This window comes from Diplotaxodon limnothrissa, linkage group LG20 (genome assembly GCF_057381915.1).
Source record: "Diplotaxodon limnothrissa isolate DT_005_m linkage group LG20, D_limnothrissa_male_GT1.1, whole genome shotgun sequence".
NCBI lineage: Eukaryota > Metazoa > Chordata > Actinopteri > Cichliformes > Cichlidae > Diplotaxodon > Diplotaxodon limnothrissa.
The window spans coordinates 2490661-2512033 of record NC_140615.1 but is presented as its reverse complement, the minus strand read 5'-3'; the positions used below and the strand labels follow the sequence as shown (position 1 = coordinate 2512033).

The 21373-nt window shown below is 41.2% G+C and overlaps 3 protein-coding genes across 4 annotated transcripts; all 3 read left to right on the top strand.

Annotated features, from left to right (window-relative positions):
* Positions 1–809: 809 nt before the first annotated feature.
* Positions 810–2753, top strand: tnni1a (troponin I type 1a (skeletal, slow)). The gene is made up of 5 exons (XM_085345460.1): positions 810–857; positions 1358–1489; positions 1658–1747; positions 1892–2068; positions 2649–2753. Exons 1-5 carry the CDS (start codon positions 810–812, stop codon positions 2751–2753), a joined length of 552 nt encoding a protein of 183 aa, XP_085201586.1.
* Positions 2754–4896: 2143 nt separating this feature from the next.
* lad1 (ladinin) lies at positions 4897–10643 on the top strand. Its single transcript, XM_085345247.1, has 14 exons — positions 4897–4934; positions 5569–5760; positions 6153–6420; positions 7240–7313; positions 7686–7830; positions 8090–8179; positions 8517–8560; positions 8636–8678; positions 8881–8924; positions 9020–9086; positions 9196–9330; positions 9424–9513; positions 10308–10432; positions 10591–10643. The coding sequence occupies exons 1-13, from the start codon at positions 4897–4899 to the stop codon at positions 10398–10400; spliced, it is 1323 nt and encodes a 440-aa protein (XP_085201373.1). The 3' UTR covers positions 10401–10432; positions 10591–10643.
* An 803-nt stretch (positions 10644–11446) lies between these two features.
* On the top strand, positions 11447–19403 carry tnnt2a (troponin T type 2a (cardiac)). 2 transcript variants are annotated; one of them, XM_085345361.1, is made up of 16 exons: positions 11447–11539; positions 11663–11739; positions 11913–11923; positions 12590–12607; positions 12968–13015; positions 13362–13418; positions 15625–15654; positions 15889–15913; positions 16747–16810; positions 17012–17128; positions 17237–17314; positions 17399–17509; positions 17594–17703; positions 18145–18235; positions 18319–18359; positions 19193–19403. In XM_085345361.1, the coding sequence occupies exons 2-16, from the start codon at positions 11702–11704 to the stop codon at positions 19224–19226; spliced, it is 873 nt and encodes a 290-aa protein (XP_085201487.1). In that variant the 5' UTR covers positions 11447–11539; positions 11663–11701; the 3' UTR covers positions 19227–19403. The 2 variants fall into 2 exon arrangements, with proteins under 2 accessions (XP_085201487.1, XP_085201486.1); XM_085345360.1 differs by lacking the exons at positions 11447–11539; positions 11663–11739; positions 11913–11923; positions 12968–13015 and having other exon boundaries at positions 12594–12607.
* Positions 19404–21373: the final 1970 nt, after the last annotated feature.

Sequence of the window (21373 nt, the reverse complement as noted above, 5' to 3'; positions counted from 1 at the left end):
GAGAAACACAGGGTTTAAATACACTGGGAAGTAACGAGGGGAATGAGACACAGAAGGAGGGCACAGCTGGGAGAAATCAGGACTGACGAGACAAGCAAAGCAGGACGCATTCACATGAGACACGGACCATCAAAGTAAAACAGGAAGTATCACACAGAGACGCGAACTTGACACAGTGGAGACAGCAACTAAGAAATACAGAGACATAAACCATAAGGCAGAGGTCTAAGAACCAAAATACACACAGGGAAATACTCAGCTGGGAACACAAGAGACTAGACTAGAGAGAGTAACAAAAAACCAACCATGAGAACATAATGCACAATGCAGAGTGACAGAAAACAAGAAACTCAAACATGCAAAGACACAATTACACAGAACAGAGGGGACACAGAGAGACATGAAGGGCAAGGGATCAAAACTAGAAGCCATAGAATAAATCACACACAAGTACAATAATACAAAAATCACAAAGAACTAAAAACGCTGGGTCAGGAGACCCAGGACCGTGACACAGGGTGTGTGTTTCTGTGTGTGTTTCTAATCTCTCCCGTCTCTTTTCCAGTGAGATCTCAACAGCAGGATGCCTGAACATGTGTGAGTGTTTTCTTACTATAGATACACAGACATTAAAAAACACAAAAACAGGTATTTTAAATTATGTATGTTTCTCTTCTTTTACAGCCAAGAGGTAAGACCATCTGGCTGCTAACTTGTTGATACAATATTCAACAATTTTTATAACTAAGTTAAGCTACTAAACTACATATACATCATATTTACGGATAATCTTGTGAATCATCTGAACCATGCAGCGGAAACCCAAGATCTCAGCCTCAAGGAAGCTGATGCTCAAGGTACGAGAAATCATCTGCAGACTTATTTGATTTATTTGTGTAATACATGTGTTCAGCCCACAGGAGGGCAGCAGATACAGACAACTGAAAGAAAGCCAGCATCTGAATGTTTCACTTGTCATTGTCATAGACTCAATACTTGAAATGTGCAATTCACTTGTATTTTTATTTTTTATTCCTATTTATTCTATTTATCCCCTTTGTATATTTTATTTATATTTGTCTCTGTATTTATATGTGTGTGTGTGTGTGTGTGTGTGTGTGTGTGTGTGTGTGTGTGTGTGTGTGTGTGTGTGTGTGTATATATATATATATAACAGTTCTGTAACTGTAACTTTGGTCGTTGCTGTGCTTTTTTTGGAAGTCGAATTTCCCAGAGGAACCCACCCGAGGGATTAATAAAGTTCTATCTTATCTTATTTGAGAAAAAATGATGTGATGAGGTGTTTTGAAAGAATCTGAACGCATATGGAAAACATTATTTTATGTTGGTTTGACAGAGTCTGATGGTGGCAAAGGCCAAGGAGGAATTGGAGCAGGAGATTTTAGACAAAGAGGAGGAGAAACATAGGTACCTGGCTGAGAGAGCGCCTCCTTTAAACATGAGTGGCCTGAGCCTTGGCCAGCTTCAGGTATGTTCCCTACAGATTCCCCCAAATTTCTCATTTTTCTTTCCATCCTTTGCAGCTACAACTTAAATCATTCCCAAATTATGTCAATAAAGCAAATCAGGACAAGAAACCAAGTAAAGAAAGGACTGCACATGATTTCATACTAAGTTTTCCTTTGTGCATGTGTAGGATCTCTGCAGGGAGCTACATGCTAAGATAGATGTAGTTGACGAGGAGCGATATGACATTGAAGCTAAGGTCATGCTCAACACACGCGAGGTTGGTACACTTTATTATCCCAGCGCATTTCCAATAAGTAGAATTTGAAATGTTTCATATCAGTTATACGTATATTATGCAACACTATGAGCACCATGAGAAACTCCTACATCCTGCTCCCTCCACTCTGTGTCACTCGACCAGATTAAAGACCTGAATATCAAGGTGCTGGACCTCAGGGGGAAATTCAAGAGGCCTAATCTTCGACGTGTCCGTGTGTCAGCTGACGCCATCCTTCGCTCGCTGCTGGGATCCAAGCACAAAGTCTCCATGGACCTGCGAGCCAATCTCAAGTCTGTCAAGAAAGAGGACACTGAAAAGGTGCATGAAAAATGGATAAAAGAGAAGATGCAATCATGCATATGCACACAGAATACAATGAAACCAGCCTGAGCAATGTCTGTGCCATCCTTAGAGCACAGATATGCATTCAGGTACTGTAAGATACAGACATGATGTCAGCGCTTGAGATGTCATGGAACACCTGGAAACAGTGTGTGTGAAAAGTGTGTTTATTAAGACACCGAGTAGGAAGCCACTGCAGGGCGGGGGCCGTGTGTTTGTGAGAGAAGGCACCGAACACAAGACAATGATCCCATTGTACACCGAATATAAGCTTTTGTGGCCACGTCTCCCAACTCCTGAGTGCATGCATGTACAGATTAGCTTGTTCCGGTGTGTGTATACCTGTGAATGAATGTGTGTCTCTCCAAGTGTGAGGTAAACCAGTTATACTAGTATGGTAATAAACAATTCTCCAAAGGGCTTCCCATTGAATTGAACAGGTCTCAAAGGCTTAGATGCAACAATAACATTTTCTGAACCTGCTCTACTTTGCAGCCTCTGTTTTTAGTCTTTTATACTCTCTGTTGCACAATCCAACTGTCTCCCTTATCTGCAGAAGAGGCCAGTGGAGGACAGTGACTGGAGGAAGAATGTGGAAGCCATGTCAGGGATGGAGGGAAGGAAGAAGATGTTTGATGCCGCTAAAGGTTCTGCGCAGTGAAGCCAGGAGGTGGGCTGGGGTCACATCAGTGACATCACTCCCCTACATCTGAATCTGTCCTGGTCTTCCTGGGTCTATTGTGGCGTCTGTGTTGTTGTTTCGCGCTGATGTCCCTGCGGATGCTCCTGCCATGGAGGTGACAGTATGCCCCCACACCCCTGAAAGGCTTTCAACTATTCTGTCAGCTTTGTTTTTGATAAGGTGTTCAAATGACTCTGTCTGTTATGTAAGATTATTTGTACTTTTCACACCATGTTGCACCAAAGCCTCAGACAATCGGCCTGATGTTTGTATGGCGGACAAATGTGCCAAATTAAACTGTACGTGTGATTGTTTTGCTTGGGATAAACTTTAACCTTGTAATGTAGATTATCAAATAATAGTGGTAAAAAAAAAAAAAGGTGCACTTCATTGGCTGGACTGAAAGGGAAAAAGAACGAATAAAATATCAAAAGTATACTTTACATGAAACATTTTTCTGTGTGATACTCCTTCATGTGTGATCAGCTGCTGTATTCAGATATATAAACTGCTTTTATAAACTCTGAGAATTTTAGTTTCTGTGATCCTGTCGCAGTAGGACCAGCTTTTTATTGCAGGTTGCAGACAGCAGATAGAGCAAATGCACATAAGAACACGTGCAGTTTAAATGGTTTGTGTGTGTTCTTATGGCTAAAATATCATCCACTACTAAAAAATGCTTATTTCTACTCCAGTCTGAACACAATTTGTTCAGTCTGTGATGCCAACCTTGCCAACAACTCCCATATGGTTAAGACATTTAACTGCTAGATCATACTGACTGGGATTGACTCCCAGGACACCTGGGATTAATGGGAACAATACCTTGCTGTGCTCAACCTCACTAAAAGAAAGTTCCTACTTTGATCTGATGAATCCGCTCTGCAACCTAATATATACTTAAAAACGGCAAGCATCACTACTGCTAATAGCTTTTCAATATTGGTTACAGTTACTTGTTAGTTTGAAGGATTACTGTTTGCTGCAACAACTTGTACATTTGAACTGATATGCTTTGTGTGCATGCTGTCCAGATGTAAAGCACTTCTGTGTGTTTTGCATGTCCATAAAGCACACTCTGCTTCAGTACTTTTTAAAAATCGCCTTACCCAAATGGATGCAAAGCACCCGCAGTCGTCTTGTGTCTGTAAATATAACTTTTGTTGGGAATGCCTTTCTGTTTTATTTCCGTTTGTTTGATCAGGTCTTTCCTGAAAATGTAAGACTAACTTTAGACACAGGAACATTAGAACAGACTGAATGGACACTGATGCATAAACACACAGAGTTCATTACAGGACCTAAAATGATACAGCACCGGTGCAGGCAGGGGCATGCAAACTATTTCCATAAGATAGCAGATGCATGATAGACCAACAACGTATGCTATAAGACAGCCTCTTCTTTAAATAAATGGGAAGCAGACTTTCACAGGTGAAACTTGAAAGAGTCTTGATATGCATCTTATGCTATGCCTCAGTTATCAGTTACGATAATATCTAACTTTGTTTACTGAGGAACTGCACAGAGTATAACAGACACAGATGTGATATAAAGAGTGTAGGTCAGAGTCCAACACACATGGGCTCCAGAGAAAGGTGTGGACTCACACAGCAAACACTCTGACTCAGACTGTAGTGAGAGTCCAGTACAAGAAAGGATAACATATATTTGTATGCTTTATTATTATCATTTAATAAGAGTTTGATTGCTATTAACTACTTGTTGTACTTGTACAGGTTTTCCTTTTAGCTACAGCCTGTAAGATCCACACAAACAAAATGAATACAAGTGTAAGATTAATTATTCTGGGATGTTTTATTGCCATTGCCCGAATAAGCGAAGTGTCCAGGGGCGGGAAAGGAGTGCCAGGTACAGGTATTACGCTTTCCACACTTCCACTTCCACCATACAAGGTGCTCTCTGGCGCGCGCTCTCCCCACCCCTCACTCAGTCTGTCAGGTGGGGAGCTTACCTTTGTGGTCACGTGACGCGTCTGTGCGCTGCACCGGGCTAAAGGTGGACTGCTTTGTGCCGCGGTGACTGTAATTCGACTGCCGTCGTCTGAGTGTCAGTCGACTTCGTCTGTGATCGTAGCTGGAAACTATTTTATTTTCTCAATATGTCTGTAAGTCGGAGAAACTGGTCGGCTTTGTCCAGGTAAGATTCAAGGACTTCTGGGTTTCTGTAGCGACTAATTACCTGTGTTACCTGCGTTTCAGAGCGATGCCCGCGCCTATGCTTTTTAATAGATGCTGGATGTTTAGGAACGCGCATAATTGTTGCATGTTGCAGGGTTTTCACTCTGGCAACAAAGCATCCCAATTTGGAAGAAATGATTTATTACATTCATATAGTAACTGTGTAACATGCAGTCAAACTGTGTCGGTTGGTGTCACTGTTATACTGTCACTTCTGCCTTTTTTTGCCCGTTACAGTCTAGAGATAACGGAGAGTTTTGTTCTGTTTGGCCCTTGTTGAGCTCAGTTAAAAAGGAAACACCAGCCTGCCGCTCTGCAGCTGGCTGATTGAATCCACTGATAATTCTTTTTAAACAGGATGCAAAATACAGCCACAAAAAGCGGTTGATGAACAAGTAAAGCAGGTTCCCTGTAACGCTTATTAATCTTTTCTTTTAAAGTACAAACCAAAAACAAATAGTGTGGAGGATCCACTCATCAAGTTCTCATGTACAGCACGCTGTTTTACATGTGTCCACCACCCGTTATCCTCACTGAGCCTCTGTTGTTTTTGTATGTTTGTTTTTCCATATTCGCTGATTGTCTTGATTCAGCCTTGCACGACAGTGGACAATGGAGGACGAGGAGGAGGTGGAGCGGGAGAAGAGGAGGAGGGTGAAGAGCTCAAGCACCAGTGCTGACCAAGATGATGACTTCAGCCCCACTCCCACTCCTACAAACACATCTGCCAGCGAGAGCGCCTTTGGGACAGACTCCTCAAGTGAAATGTCCCAAAGCTCCAACAGGTTGTTCTCATAGTTTAGTAAAACAAATATGTCACGTTGGACTCATACGCTGTCTAAACACAATCCTCTTTGTGGACTTTGTCTGTGTGACTGTTTTGTTCTTTTGGTTTCTGAAGGCCTTTTTAGTGGTTTCAAACTAGCAAAGGGATGATTCTCACAGTTTTGCCCCATGGGAGTGTTTCTGTATACATTTCAAACCCATGAAAACACCTGATACTCACGCAGGGAAAGTATGAAATGCTGTCAGAAACCCCGACAGCTGAGTACCTGTCTTCAAAGAGCCTTTTATAATAGAAACCTGATCAGATGCAGGAATCTTTTTAGGTCTCTCTAGAGACCATTCATCACATGTGTTGGTCATTAATGTGCACATATGTACTGTTTATTGCCAGCATGGAGCAGGTACAGCTTGACTTTGTGGAGATGCTGCGAGTGCGTGACGAAAGGCGAAGGATGAGGCACGTGGAAACGTTGAGACAACAGAAGGATGGAGGGGAGGATGAAGCTGAGGTCAGCAAAGGAGGAGGTGCCAGGGTAGAGCTGCTGGGAGACATGGATGAAGAGAAGGAAAGTGTTGTCAAACCACAGCCACCAGTAAAAACATCTTCTCACAGTCCCACCAGCAGCAGCAAAAGTAGAACCAGCATCTCAAGCAACAAAGTAAGAAGGAAGTTGCTCCTTAATTTCTGGAAGAAAATCTAAAGAAAAAAACATCTCACAGATCTTTTAAATGTGCTTGAGTTTCACAAGACTGCAACAGTGAAAGTCTGTAAGTCAGCTGCCAAATAACGATGTAAATCGAGATTTTTCACGTGATTATTTAGAACTTTTGTCCACCTGGAGTGGAAGAAACAAGGTCATAACCTCAGTTTTGATTAAATGACCAACAGAGAGATTTTGTTGATTCTCTGAGAAACGTTACAAATGATAAAACATGAACTGACAGATCCTTTGACAAGAAAGCACCAATCTTCCCTCACACACTAAGTCATGACACCAGTAGCAGCACCCTGTACAGTTAACTGCTATCCCACACAGAGGGGGGAGTTAATTATTCTCTAGATTTTACAACAACAAACCGTTTTTTGTAGTGCAGCATATGATGTCATTTTTGCTATTAAAGACCAACGCTGGTGTGGGCATTTTCCTCCTGTGCTCACAAGAAGAAGTTAGAATCTACTTTTAACTTACAGCTTTAGAAAAAGAAGACAACCCTTTACTCCCCGTCTTGTTTCCGGACTTGAACTCTCCCCGCGAGTCAAGTGACCATGCAAATCATCTCTAAAGCTTTGATAAGACGTGCTTAAGGCCATAATTTGAACTTTATCTTTTATTACCTTCGCAGGCTGCTTTAGCTCTGTGTATCTGCAAATGAGGCCATAACCGCGCCGTGTTATGTAATGCAAGGTGTGTCGTCTGTACAAAAGCTTGTGTGCTATGTGCTCATGCTGATTGTCTGCCTGTTTCTTCCTTTGTCAGCATGAAAATGAAGAGTCATCAGGCAAAGACCCTGATCCAAAACCCTCCTCCAGCCCAGCTCGCAAGTTTGTCAGGTTAACAGTGACATTTCTTTTTTGCTGCTCTTTTGTTCTTTGTTGGCTGATCACCTAAAAGGATCAAATGCATTTTATTTAGATAAGATAAAGGTTACTGATTCCACAAATGGAAATGAAAGCACCAGAACAATGTAGAAATATAAAAGAGAAAACAGGACGTATAAGATTGTTTTGTACAGATTGTGAACCACATAAAGATAACCAGAGAATAAGATGGAAGAGTAAAAAAAATCTGCCTTCAGTTTTCACGTTAGACGCACTTTAAGATTTAATTTAGGCAACAGATCAGAGAAAACTGTACTTTCAGTGGTCACTAGTTCCTTTCTCTTCAACTTCTCCTTAAACTCACTTCTCTTTCTTGCCTTTCAGTTCTGTCTCCATCTCACTTGACAAGAGTCCATCTGCCAGCGGGCGCACAACTCCCATGAGCCCCGGTTCTCCGTCAGCCCCCTGGTCACCTCGCGAACACTGGACTTCCCCCCAAAGCCCTGTTCACAATGGGCACACAGAGGAGGTAGTTCACCACACACACACGCACAAAGAAACACAAACACAAATAAACTGACATGTTCGTCTCAGCTTCAAGCTTTGCTTGTCAAATGCTGTATAAGGCCAGGTAAGCACTGACGCTGCATCTTATCAATCCAGTGTGGGCACCAGCGCCCTCTGGTGTTATAAAGAGTAAAGGTTCCTTATGGCGGTAAAAACAGTCTTGGCTCCAGAGAGGTACCTGCAGCTAAACAGCAAACCTAAGTTGTTTTAATTTCTCTCAGACCGGCGTGAATCGCTCCACCAGTGGAAACTTTGAACAGGCAAACAAACCTGCCTTCATCAGACAGAGCTCCAGGACTGTATCTTTCAGGGTAAACACTGACACACACGCACACACAAATACATGCACGAGGACACAAAACCATTCAGGCATTCTTCCTGGCAAACGTCAGCATGAACTTTTGCCAATTTGACTGTTAAAACACGATTTTATCTGCCGTCAGCTTTCAGAATATCAGTTCAGGATAATTTGCTTGTGCCAGTCAAGCTTCCAGCTCATGTTAATAGCTACATGAATATTGACCAGCTCTTACTGCTGACTGGTTGCTTTGTTAACACCCAAACACATCCCCGTGCAGAGGATTATTGAGCAGGTCACTTGCTGTAAGTGCCGCTAACACGCACTCACACAGGCTCGGTCTTCCACAGATGATGAGAAAGAAAGAAGAGGATCCTTCGCCGCTCCAGAGGAGGTAAGGAAACAGCCTTGTGTTCATTTTGTATCAGCCTCGCTTAGTTGGTTTGCTGACTTGCTTCTTCTGTTGTAGCTCCAGTGTGAGGATGGCCTCCAAGAAGTTTGAACCCAACACCGTGAGATAACTTTAATTGACTTTCACCTAATATGATTGATAATCAGTAATCATTCATCGCTTATCCATTATTTTCTTGTTTGGCACTTTACAAAAACACAATTATATTTACAGTTATAGGATTATGAGATCTGTAGACCTGCTAGCACTACACACAATGTTATGCACAATTTACAGTGTTGATTGTCTTTGTTTTGAAGCAGGACCAAAATGAGGATGAAAACAAAGCGTCATCTTTCCAGAGAAAGTGAGTTTGACAATTTTTTAATCTTTATTTATTTGTTTATATTTTATTGAGTGTAACTGATTACACTTGTACATTAATGTATTCTGTCTTCCCAGCTCTAGGCAGAGGATTTCATCTAGATCCATCCAGGAAAAGATGGAGAGGCTGGCTCAGGCAGCGCAGGTCAGCCTCTCAGCCCTCCATGTACTAAAGGGGAAATTATGTTCCTGTGTTCTGTAGCAAACATCAACTGTCAGTCGCCAATGGTCTTCTCTTGGCTCTTCATCCACAGAAGTCCGAGCTGACGCGATTCCCAGATGTCACCCAGAGGACTCTGGTCCTGCTGGAAGAAGTGTCCAGGAAGAGAGAGATCTTTGAGAAGGAGCAGCAGGTGCAGAGCCCCACCAGCCCCGGAGTTTCCAAACAGGTACACTCATCATTCGCCCAAAAGCTCTTTTCAGTATTAGATGTGTGCGTAGCGTTAGTTAACAAATGATTTTGTAACTGTTGTTGATTTCAGGAAATTAGAGGCTTGACATCAGGAATGTCAGAGCGGATCAACCGCTGGCTCCACAAGAGCAACAAAGCTGCGTCTTCGCACAGTCCTGCTGTAAGTGCAGTGTATGGAAGCCAGGGGGCAGTATTACTCTTTGAGCTGTAAGTCCTGGCTGAGCAGGACGTAGTTCGTTGTTTGTGTTGCCTACATTAAATTAAAGAGTTTGCCATTATGTAGGTAACTACGTAAAACGCATGACTGTCGTTAATCGTGAAGAAAGTTCTGATCAATTAATTCTTTTTAAACACAGATTTTTTTCTACTCTGGTAAACTCAGTAAAGTCATTTAGGCATTAAATGAATGGGAACGTTTCATTTAATTTCAAAAGTAGCTCAAAGAATTTGATCTTAAGAATTTAGAGTTGGATGTTTAACTTAATTAAGCTGTTCAGAAAGCTTCATACGACATACCCAACTTGCTGTTAGATTTAGCAGTGCATGTTTTTGGCTGCAGAAATCTTATCTTTGTTATATCTGAGCAGAAACAATATCTATCTGGGTAAATTCATAAGCACACTTTAAAGCAGAGGGTCGCCTACAGAAACACTGGCATGACTGACTTCGTGCTAATCTGTCCTAACATCACTTTTGTCAGAGTAGAGTGACCCGTTCCTCCTGCTTTGTGCCATTGGCTTTTTAGCAGTTATCTATTGAGCATGAAGAAATGCTTAAGTCAGTCCAAATTGTCAGACGACATAAAGACCATTTTAGGGTGTGTTTACAAAACTATTTGCCCCGTAAGAGGTCCCTGCTTCAGAAATATTTCAAGACTCCAGATTTAAAGAGTGTTTTTTTCTTTCTCTTCACTGTAAAAAGAACTGATATAATGATTCTGTTTCTGATTTGTAGGATTTGAGACATGTGGACATTTCTAGTAAGAGGAGCCTGTTTGAGAATAGCGGTGAAGACAGTGTCTCTAAATCCAGCCCTGGAAAAATCTGAAGTGAAGGAAGTTTATTTATAATGTCCAACAGGTAAGGATACAAGTGCTACTGAGTTAGTCTTACATGCTGTGGAGGCAGATTTACCAACTCCACAAATGAAGCAAACAAGAGGAAGCCGTACATGTTTCACTGAACTTTAAAGGCGCTCCTTCAATTATAAATTGCTCTTATTGTGCTTGTATTTGCAGGATTGCAGGATTTTAAGATGGCGAAGGGAGAGGCAGAGATTTGGAAGATTAACGGATTTGATGACTGAGTGATTTTTTTCCCCTTTGCCGTCAAAGCACAAATGTAAAACAGGCAGGAGGAAGAGAGAGAAATGGCCTGTTGGGTTGTATCTTTAGAGGACTGAAAAGGAGGAAACTGCTTTTAAAGTTAAAAAGCTTCTATCTTACACTTTTGCTTTGTTTCTTTAAAAAATAAGTGTGCCTACTTTTAACATTAAAATACCCCCAAAAAAACGTGTCAGTGATGTTTTATTTGTTCGCCTTAACGTTGTGTAATTTCTTTGAGCACTTTAAACAGGTGAAGGTTTAAGGATTATATCTTTTACTGAATTACACTGCTGGGATTGCTGGAGTTGTAATATGTGTGTGTCTTGTTTAATTTGCCAGTGTAATTTTTTTCTTTTTTTTTGGTTTCATCTGGACTTGTGGACGAGATTCTGTCTTTCTAAGTAATAAAATGTTTTACTACCATAACTGTCTGTCACTATTTCTTTTTAAATAGCCCTGGATGAATAAACGCACTTTACCTTATCTCAGACCGGGATGCATATAGATAAGCGCTCCGTGCCTGTGTTTCGTCTACAACAAGGTGCCATACAAGGAAACCAGAATGTGTGCGTGTGTGTGTGTGTGTGTGCGCGAATCAGCTGTCTGTGATCTTTTTGGCTCTGCAGCCCACAGTCATGCTCACGGCGGCCTTTTTGGGAAATGGTGATAAAGGAGAGTACATGCTATCTAGAAAGTTATTAATAACACAACAAGGGGTCCTAAAGCCTCATCCGCACAACACAGTCCGTCCTTCACCCGCTGACACTCACCCCACGCTCCCGTTAGAGAAAGTGGGACCTGTCTTGTGCTGCAAATCCACTCTCTCCGGGTCTCTGTCTTGATCCCTTCATCTGATCCTCAGGTACGATTGACTAACTGTAACGTAACGTGTGCACACGAAAGAAAGTGTTTTAACTGGAAAATATTGAAGCTTTTATTGATTTGAACAGAAAGTGAAAAATTCATGATTGGCTTTTTTTCTAAGTAATCAGATTTGCTGCCGCGCACCTGAACGCGCCCTGTCATGTCAGACAACGAGGAAGTGGTGGAGGAGTATGAGGAGTAGGTTGGATTTTTCTTCTACTTAAAATACTTCTAAATGTATCCCGAGAGTACATCCACCGTTTGTCACTGACACGTGGTTTATTTGCAGCAACTGCATGATCATTTTACACTGTCATGCATTTGTCTTTTTGATCATAATAGTAACGCGCCTATGTGATTCATTTTCACAGGGAGGTGGAAGGTAAGACCTCTCATCATGACTCATACACAGCGCAGTCACTCTGTGGTTAAAACCCTGTTGTGCAGGCAAATGCTTTCTCTTGGCTAATCCGACGAGCGTGATGTAAAAACTGCTGTACTGTATACTCAGTGCGCTCTTATAAGGATTTAAGAGGAATGTAAAGACATGTTGCTAATTGTGTGTAGTTTGAATGAAATGTCAAGATCATCCATAAATCAAACGTAAATGTTCTGCCTGTTTGTCAACTCCTAATCAGGTGTAGGAGGAGGTTATTATATGTATGTGTGAGAGTTACAGAATTACCGTGTAAAACGTTTTTCATGGTAAGTTTAATTATAATGCAACACAAAAGCACAAATTATATGTGAAGTCAGGAATCGCTAGTGGGAAAGGTTTGCCTTAAGGACTTCCTGCCAGAAAGTTTTCTTTTCTATTCTTTTGTTGCAGCTCGGTGTGGTTTAGGTAAGGATCACAATCTGGATTAAAAATGAGCGAATCAAATGCTTATATTATGATTACTCGTAAGTCAGTGTTTCATTAGTTAGTATCATTAATTGATTTGACTTTGTGTGCTAGAAACAACAGTTTGTAGAGTTTGCACTTCTGATTATGTGAAAATATTGTTCACGTGTTTCTCTCTGCGGTTTCTCCGGCTGCACGACACAGAAGAGGAGGCCGCTGAAGGTACTGACGGCGCTGATATTTATAAATGAGTGTCAAGGTCATCGATGAATGCTTTTGTCACGTTTCAATAGCACACATCAAGGGTGATGTGGAGGAGCGGTCGACAGCAGTTATCCTGAGAGTCTCTGGGATAAATAGCAGCGCTGTGACTGAGCTTCATCTATAAACACATTTAAAGTGATTGTGATTAATCTCACTTTGAAAGAGATTCTTTGATGTATTTGCTAACTTACTTTGCTTGCTCAGCTATTCTTATTTATTTAACCTCCTTACATTACTTTAATTACTTGACTTACTCTGTTTACTTACTTCACCTACTTCTCATCGCTTTGCTAACTACTTTTCTGCTTTGCTCATCAGAGGAGCAAGGGGTAGATGAGGAGGAGGAGCAGGAGGAGGAAGAGGAAGGTATAATTGGGCAGATGTAATGTTTTTTTTCCCGGCACAGTGCATTGATAGCAACCTGAGGGTGAATTTGTTGATGTGGAAACCACATACTATGTTTGCTCGTTGCCTGTTTGTTTATAGAGCAGTTTCAGTCTAAGAAAAAGAAAACAAAACGATGTGGACGCAAAACATTCAACAGAATCAGACAAGACAGAAGATATCAGTTATGTTCACAGGATGACTCCTCTCGTCTCTTTCCCTGTGACTGTACTAAAGAGGTTATTGATCAGGGAGAGTGATTATTCAGGCTTAGTGAAAGTTAACATTCTTTCTGTGATAAGTCATTATTTGCTTCCTTCTCCACCAGAGGCTCCACAGGAGGAAGACAAACCTGCTGCAGAAGAGGAGGCCAACGAAGAACAAGGTAGACGTTACTAAAAACTTAATGCAGACTTCCCCAAATGGGGGGGGGGGGGGGGGGGCGCAGAGCCATTGCAGGGGTGCGCGGTATGAAAAGGAAAAAAAACAAACAAACAAAAAACAACAACGTTTGGACACGACCTGGGGCTCCCACACAAACGCAAAGCAGGAGATGAAGCATCGCTGAATATGTTTCCAAACCAACTTCATTCTAAGCCAAAGACTAGAAAATCTGGTGAAGCAAATCTGCCCTTTGGCTTCACCTGCACAGGTGCGGAGGTAGGTCTCCCTGCAGGGTTGCTTTTCCCTGCGTGGGGAGCAGCGCTGGGCTGTTTACATCACGGACAAACAGGATCCCACAGCTGTTTATGTTTTTAAACCCATTTTGCACAGAGAAGCATTTTTTAAAATGTATTGATCGCAGTGTTGAACATTATTACACAGGAAAAACAACCACGTGTAAAATAATGACACCGTGACGCCTCTGCCTTTGTAATGGAGGGACAGTAACTGCGTGTAAAACCTGCAGATAGAGACACAATACTGTTAATCTGACTGTCTGCTCTTCATCTCATGTAAACAATAACGTGGCGCACAGCGTGACGCGGAAAAAGGCACATACCTTTGACTTTGCCTGATGAGCTCTGTATTCCACGTCCACACGTAAACGCAAAAAAAGGAGTTTTAAAAATCTCCGTTCTCGGTGATTCGAAACGCCGTTTACGTGAACGAAATAGCTGCGTGTTCAGAAACACCCGTGTAGGTGCGGCCGCAGCGTAAAAGAGTTTATTTTATTACCTGTAATTTATTGCAGGTTACTTGTATTTGCTTAATTGTTTACTAAATGTTTGAGGTGTAAAATAAACCGCAATGGAGCAAAATGTGTGTGTGTGTGGTTGGAGGATGTGTGCGTGCGTGCGTGCGTGCGTGCGCGCGCATGGGGGGAGGGGGGCGCGAACATTTTTCTTGTAAAACAAAGGGGGCCCAGCAAAAAAAGTTTGGGAACCACTGATTAATGGGAGAAATGATAGCTTTGGGCCTGTGTTGACAGCACAGTGAAGATGAGTAATGTCGTTTACCAGTAACCATCACTCACAGGCAGGGAGATAACATGCTATCTCAGACACATTTCATTTTGGTATGTGACAGTCTGCACTTGAGGATCAAGCATGCAGGTTTTCTTAGTCACACCAGAAGGGCCAGCTGGGCTGAGAGTAGTCCTCCAGCCCCTCCCAGCCCCAAGGCTTTCATTTCTTAGTCAGAACCAGGTGTTTTTCACTGTTTCGGTGTCTCACCTGCTCCCACTGAGATCATTTGAAATGGGAGGGATGTTAGACTTATTCTTACCTTTTGGCTCCTTTATACTGATAAACACCGTGTGAGCTGTCACTTTCCACAAAGACAAAAGGCAGGCGACTTGTTGACGTGCCAAAAAAAAAAAAAGCACGACTACACCCTTCCCTTTACCAGTTCAGGTTCTAATTAACCAAGTTGGCAGCATAGGAAACTAGTCTGGGCCTATCAGCTGACTGGACGACGTTTTAGGTTTCAAGCACGGTCTAGCTGTCCTCTATTATTACGAAAACAAAAAAAGAACTTAGCTGCTTCTTTTGCAGAAAGCTAAACTAGGCCCAAGCTGTCATCCCTGTTGGACAACGTCTCCCACCCCATGCAGCAGACTGTGACAGCACTGAGCAGCTCCTTCAGTGGGAGACTGCGGCACCCACGGTGTGGGACGGAGAGATTTCGCAGGTCTTTCCTCCCCACTGCTGTCAGACTCCACAACAAAGACTTTAACTGAACAAACACACACATCCACACATGTGCAATAACACTAAGTGCAATAATCTTTTCTGGCATCGTTGTATTTTTACTCAGTTGTATATAGCATTCGTATTCTATTTTTATCTTATTGTATATTTTTATTCTATTTTATTCTACTGTATATAGTATATTATTTTATTCTATTCTGTACAGCTGTGTACTGTATTTATTCTTATTGTATTCTAATTTTTGCGTCATAACTTTTGCACTGTCCACTTCCTGCTGTGACAAAACAAATTTCCCACGTGTGGGACTAATAAAGGTTATCTTATCTTATCTTATCTTATCTTATCACTCACTAAACGACTGTTTACTGTGGCGTAATGCTCAGTCATTTGAGATGTGCTCTCACAAACCCTCTCTCAAGCATGTTATTTTGGTTTCAGATGGAGAAGGCGAAGCAGAGGAGGGAGAAGGTAAGTGAATGGGAATCTCGTTTTGTGGCTCTGTTGTTCTTGGATGTTCTCCCTGACATGAATCACACATCATTACTTTTATTATTAATATCAGCACAAATGGTGTAAACAGACTTCAGTGCCATAACTTGCGGGGGGAACTGGCAGAATTTGTGATTTTGTGCAGTCTCATTATTAATGTGTGGTCTGCACTAACTCATTCATACTTTCTGCTTGACTGTCTTTCATTAACAGAGGAGGAAGCAAAGCCCAAATTCAAGTAAGTAAAACGCACGGATAAACACGTTTTACGATAGCATGGTTATGAGTAACAAACATACGACGCATAAATAAACAAAGAGAGGACTCACACCACTGTGATCCATTTGTTATGTATCATACCAGCAGCAAGCTACGTTTTCACAACTCAATGAGGTTGCTTGATACGATCCTTCTACATCAACATCTTAAGCTCAAAAGTCACAAAGTAATTTCGTTTTTACTTTGTTTTAAAATCCAGGAAGTGCCCCCCCCCCTCGATTTAAACTCAAACTGTGGAACGTCGTTCCCCTCGCTGCCAAATTAGCTCCCTTCATTAAATCTATTAAAACTCACTGCCATTTGAGTCTGTGTGATTCCTCATTGTGTATCCTGTGGCTTTTTAGAAATGTCCATTCCACCTTTTCTCAGCACGTTGTTTTTTAAATGTGCTTTACAAATACACTTGTGTTGAGAGTTGCATTGACCATAAGTGGCCGTTTTGATTGTTCAGATTTAATTACTTTGATTTAATAAAAACATTTCCAGAGATCTCTTCTCTAGGCTGTGCCTCTCTGCTCCGGCACTAAGAAAAGAAAATCCCAATTTCTGTCTACATATAGTGCAGTTTGTAGAAACTACAGATATGCAGCTACTTCTGAGCAGCAACAGACAGCAACACGTGCAAACACAGAGGGGACATTTGTTTGGCACATGCTTATTGTTTTTTATCCTCGTTTGACACCAACTGTCATCACAACTCAATTTCCCTGTTATTGATCTTTTTTTTTTTTAACTAAATAGTTCTTATTTAACCCACGCTTGTTAACTTAATATCTTTTCCTGCTTTTTCAGGCCATTCATCATGCCAAACCTTATTCCCCCTAAGATCCCAGACGGCGAGAGGGTGGATTTTGATGTACGTGACACAATACAGTACTTACTGTGCATGGGCTTTTGTATCCTGGTGTATTATGTACAGGTCTCAGGGTGGAGTAGACATGTCTTCACAGCTTTCACTCTGTATTTTTCTAGCTTTCTCTAAGCCTGCTTTTAATTTAGGACCAAAAACAAATATGTGCATCAGTATAACATAGAACTGGGTCACTGAATTCAACAGGATATACATCGCAAGAGAATGGAGAAGGACCTGATGGAGCTTCAAACTCTAATCGAGGTTCACTTCGAAAGCAGAAAGAAGGAAGAAGAAGAGCTCGTTCAGCTCAAAGAAAGGATTGTGAGTGCCCCACACTACAGCCAGTCAAATGTAAACCACTTCCCACCTCAGACATTACAGATCTGCTTTAGGATCTGTTTTAATGAGATGTGATGATCTGTTGCTCAGGAGAAGCGTCGCTCTGAGCGAGCAGAGCAGCACAGAATTCGCAGCGAGCGAGATAAAGAGCGACAGAAGCGTCTTGAGGTAGAGTCCTGTTCTACGCGCTTTAACACGGTCTATAAAGTGGCACGCGTTTCACCTCGGATCGTCTTTCTCTCGGGGTTCTAGGATGAGAGGATTCGCAAGGAGGAGGAGGAGGCCAAGAAGAGGGCAGAGGATGATGCAAAGAAAAAGAAAACCCTCACCAGCCTCCACTTTGGAGGTTACATGCAAAAGCTGGTGAGTCAGTGGAGTTTTAACAGTGGGGGTTTTCAAAAAGCTCCACTAGTAACTTTTATAACAGAAATTATTTTATTTTTAAAGACAGACAAACGGAGTGGCAAGAGGCAGACAGAGAGAGAAAAGAAGAAGAAGATCCTGAACGAAAGGCGCAAATCTCTGGACATCGAGAACATGAGTCAGGAAAGACTCAAGTAGGTTCAGACGCACAGAGCAGGACTTAGAATCTGTAGGTTTGTTCACTTACAAAGAAATGTGGTTTCATTTTAATGGAGAGAGACGAATATGAACCAAAAATTAATCAATGCACTGCCTCAACTCCCTGTGTGTATCAAGAACACGTGTCCATTACATGCAAATCATCTGATAACATTTTGGTCATGTGGAGGTTTTATTTCAGGATTTTAGTTAATATTCTGTCTCCCTCCATTAAAACAAATACTACCATTAAAAATAGAGACTCTTCATTTCTTTGTAAGTAAGCAAACAAATTCAGCAGGGCATCAAATAATTATTTCTCCCACTGCATGTTTCATTATCTCACACAATAGCTATTGCATTTTTTCTTCACGACACACAAAATTAAAATAATAAAACAATGAAAATAATTCTCGTTATAATAATTTGTTTTCCAGAGAGAAAGCTAAGGAGCTGTGGGAGTGGATCCAGCAGCTGGAGGCAGAGAAGTTTGATCTGCAGTACCAGTTCAGCAGACAGAAATATGAGGTGCGCTCAGCTAATTGAAGAAACAAAGACACGGCATCAGTGAGACCTGGTCACAGTGTAACAAAATGTTTTCTTCATTCCAGATTAATGTGCTGAGGAACCGTGTGAGCGACCATCAGAAAACGTGAGCACAAGCTCGAAATCCCATTTTAATTAAAAGTTTAAAACATGTAGTTACCATAGAGCGCACATATGATGTCACACAGGTGTAACAAAATGCAACAGACAGGTGAGGTTTGGGACAATAACTTGATTGGAGAGTGTCAAGCTATGTGTGTGTGAGAGCATTAGAGTCATGGGAATTTAAAACTTATAGTGAGGCGGGGTTAAAAGAAAGAGAGAGGGAGTGTAACACTTTGTTAGTAACAATAACCAAAAAAAGTAATATAATTAACAAACAAATGCTTTAAGAGGTGAGGAGAAATCAAACAAATCATATATAATAATTAAATGAGTGATCAAGAAAAGAAAAGAGCAAGTGTGGACAAAGCAGCAGGTCACCACTGGAGAGGCCAATGAGATGAGTGAGGAGAGGCTGACTTTTAGTTGCAGCTATGAGTGAAAGCCCTGAACGGTCGTGCATCTCCCTTAGAGCGACTTGACAGAGTTTTGCATGAATCCCTTCTTCTGTGATTCATGCCGGTGTTTGTGGGGGAAGCTTTTTGTTAAGAAACGACCGTCTCTGAGGCCCAAGTGGAAAAGCTTTTTGTTTTCAGACTCCCTGCAGTGTCACCAAATATTGTGTATTCACAATCTCACAGCCGCCTTGTCCTAACTCGGCGAGCTGGCTGCGTTTGGTCATCTGTCATACCTGTCAGGGATAAAGTGAAAGAACATGATGTCACTGTTATTTTTGAACAGGGTGCAGGAAGATTTCAAAACGTAACCGTGCAACCTCGCTACGATCTGTGCCACATCAGTTGTGTCTGAATCACAAACGCTTCTGTTTTTCAACAGGTCAAAGAGGACCAAGAGAGGACTGAGGAAATAGATGCTGATGTGCTGAGTGACAAGTATTATCATCCGCCCTGTCATGCAGCCACTGCCTCAAACCAAGCCCAGGCTTTACGGCCACACCCAAGTCACACTTATCTTCTTACGGTTGCCTTAAGCACAGCTTGGGGGTCCAGTTGTCCAGCCTTATCTCTCGCTCTACTTTTTCAGGATAATGGGGATTTAAAAGTGTAAATAAACAGTCTCACTTTAATGACTTGCTTTTTGTTCTTCCATAGTGTGCATGAGTTGCTTTGTTGGCAATGAAAAAAAGTCATGCAAGACCCGATGACAGAAAGCTTAAAGCAAAGACATCCTCTTACTGAAAGACAGGCTCTAACATGACTGGAGCTGACATGATGCTTTTTGAGCTGACGCCCAGACATACACCCAAAGTTCACCTATGAACACACCCACACTAAATTGAAAAAGAATGAATAATTTCCATTATGCATATTGCAGGTGGGAAAATCCTTCTTGTCCTGTAACTTCTCAAGTTACAGGACAAAATAAAGAACTGCCAGGTAATATTCAGAGTATGTTTTTTTTTGAAAGAAGGAAGTTATAATTTAAGGGGTTTTTGTAACTTCAAAACAATGAAGGTACGTACTACAAGAAAAGGCTTTTGTGTTTCTGTTCATGGAGTGAAACTATGGAACAAACTGAATATGGAATTAAAGCAATGTCCAAACATAAAACTGTTCAAAAAGAGTTATAAAAATATGATCTTCTCGATCTATAAAGAAAAGGAAAATATTTAAATTAAGTGAATGTCTCTATTTAAAAACAAACAAACAAACAAAAAATTCATGATGTGATATTATAGTATATAGTATATCAGAAATCTGTTCACTATTTTTATTACAAATTATATCAGTAAGGAAGCTGACTAAATATTCACTGATAATTTATGGGACAGGGGTGGGATTAAATAAGTGTATACTTCTTCCCACTCCCTTTCAACATATAAATTAATCAGAATGTTTTTTTGTATGTAATTTGTATAGTATTTTTTTTCTCTCTTATTTCTTTTCTAAATGTACTTGTATATTGTTCACATGTTGAAATAAATTACCAATCAATCAATCAATCAATCAATCAATCAATCAATCGTGTCACCAAGTTTCATATGAGAAAAACTGCAGTTTCTCAGCAAACAGGCAGATACAAGCCCAGTTATTTAGTCTGAAAATACTCAAAATATGCACAAGAAAGAACAAAAACGCTGAAATGAGACACTGAGAATGTCTTTGTGATGGCCATGTGGTGTATAACTGGTCACAGGAGCAAAGAAAATGCACATCATGTTTTTAACTGCTTCTCCTCAGCAAAGCAACAATGGTTTGTCATGTTGTTACTGATAACAAAAAACAAGCTCTCAACCCACCAAACAGTCTGGTGTCTCAGTTTTCCCACAAACCTCTGGGGATTCAAAGGGTGAAAAGAAAAAAACGCCTGATTTACTCAGTGACCAAAAGAGCCTTGTTGAGACCTGCCTGATCCAGGATCAGCAGAAAACAAAGGCACAGTAAGAAAGAAAAATATTATTACTCATTCACAACAGTCAATTCTGAATATTGCATTCGCTTCAGAGTGATTCACGGTTTTGAAAATCATGCATAGATTTATCACATATTTTAAAGGTCGCTGGAAAATTAACAAAAAACAAAACTCGCAATATTTTTGGCATGTTTTATTTATTCTGAGTGAAAGACAAGCCTCCTACTTATGCGCCTCACAAACACACACACACATTTCTCAAAAATATACATTCTAAGCAAATACTGACATTGATCAAATGAACCTCAATACAGCCATTTCCCAAGCAGAAAGACAGTCCCCTGCCTTGTACCCTGTGGCCCTGGGAAAGCCCCATAGCTGCCTGCCACCGTGTTTCATGGCAGGTATGTTTTATGACGTGTAATGGTGGTTTTTCCAAAAGCATTTCAGTTTTACAAAAATTTAAAATCTGTGTTCAATAAACAGGCAGTTCGGTTATGATGGCAGATATCCTGCAAATAACCTCTTTGTAAGCTGCTTTAATAAAAACAACTATTAAACATGACACACTTGTAAAAGCAGCTCCTCTTCCCTCGACTGGTGCGCACAGTTCGTAATTCATTAAAATGCTGGTTAGAAGGCACG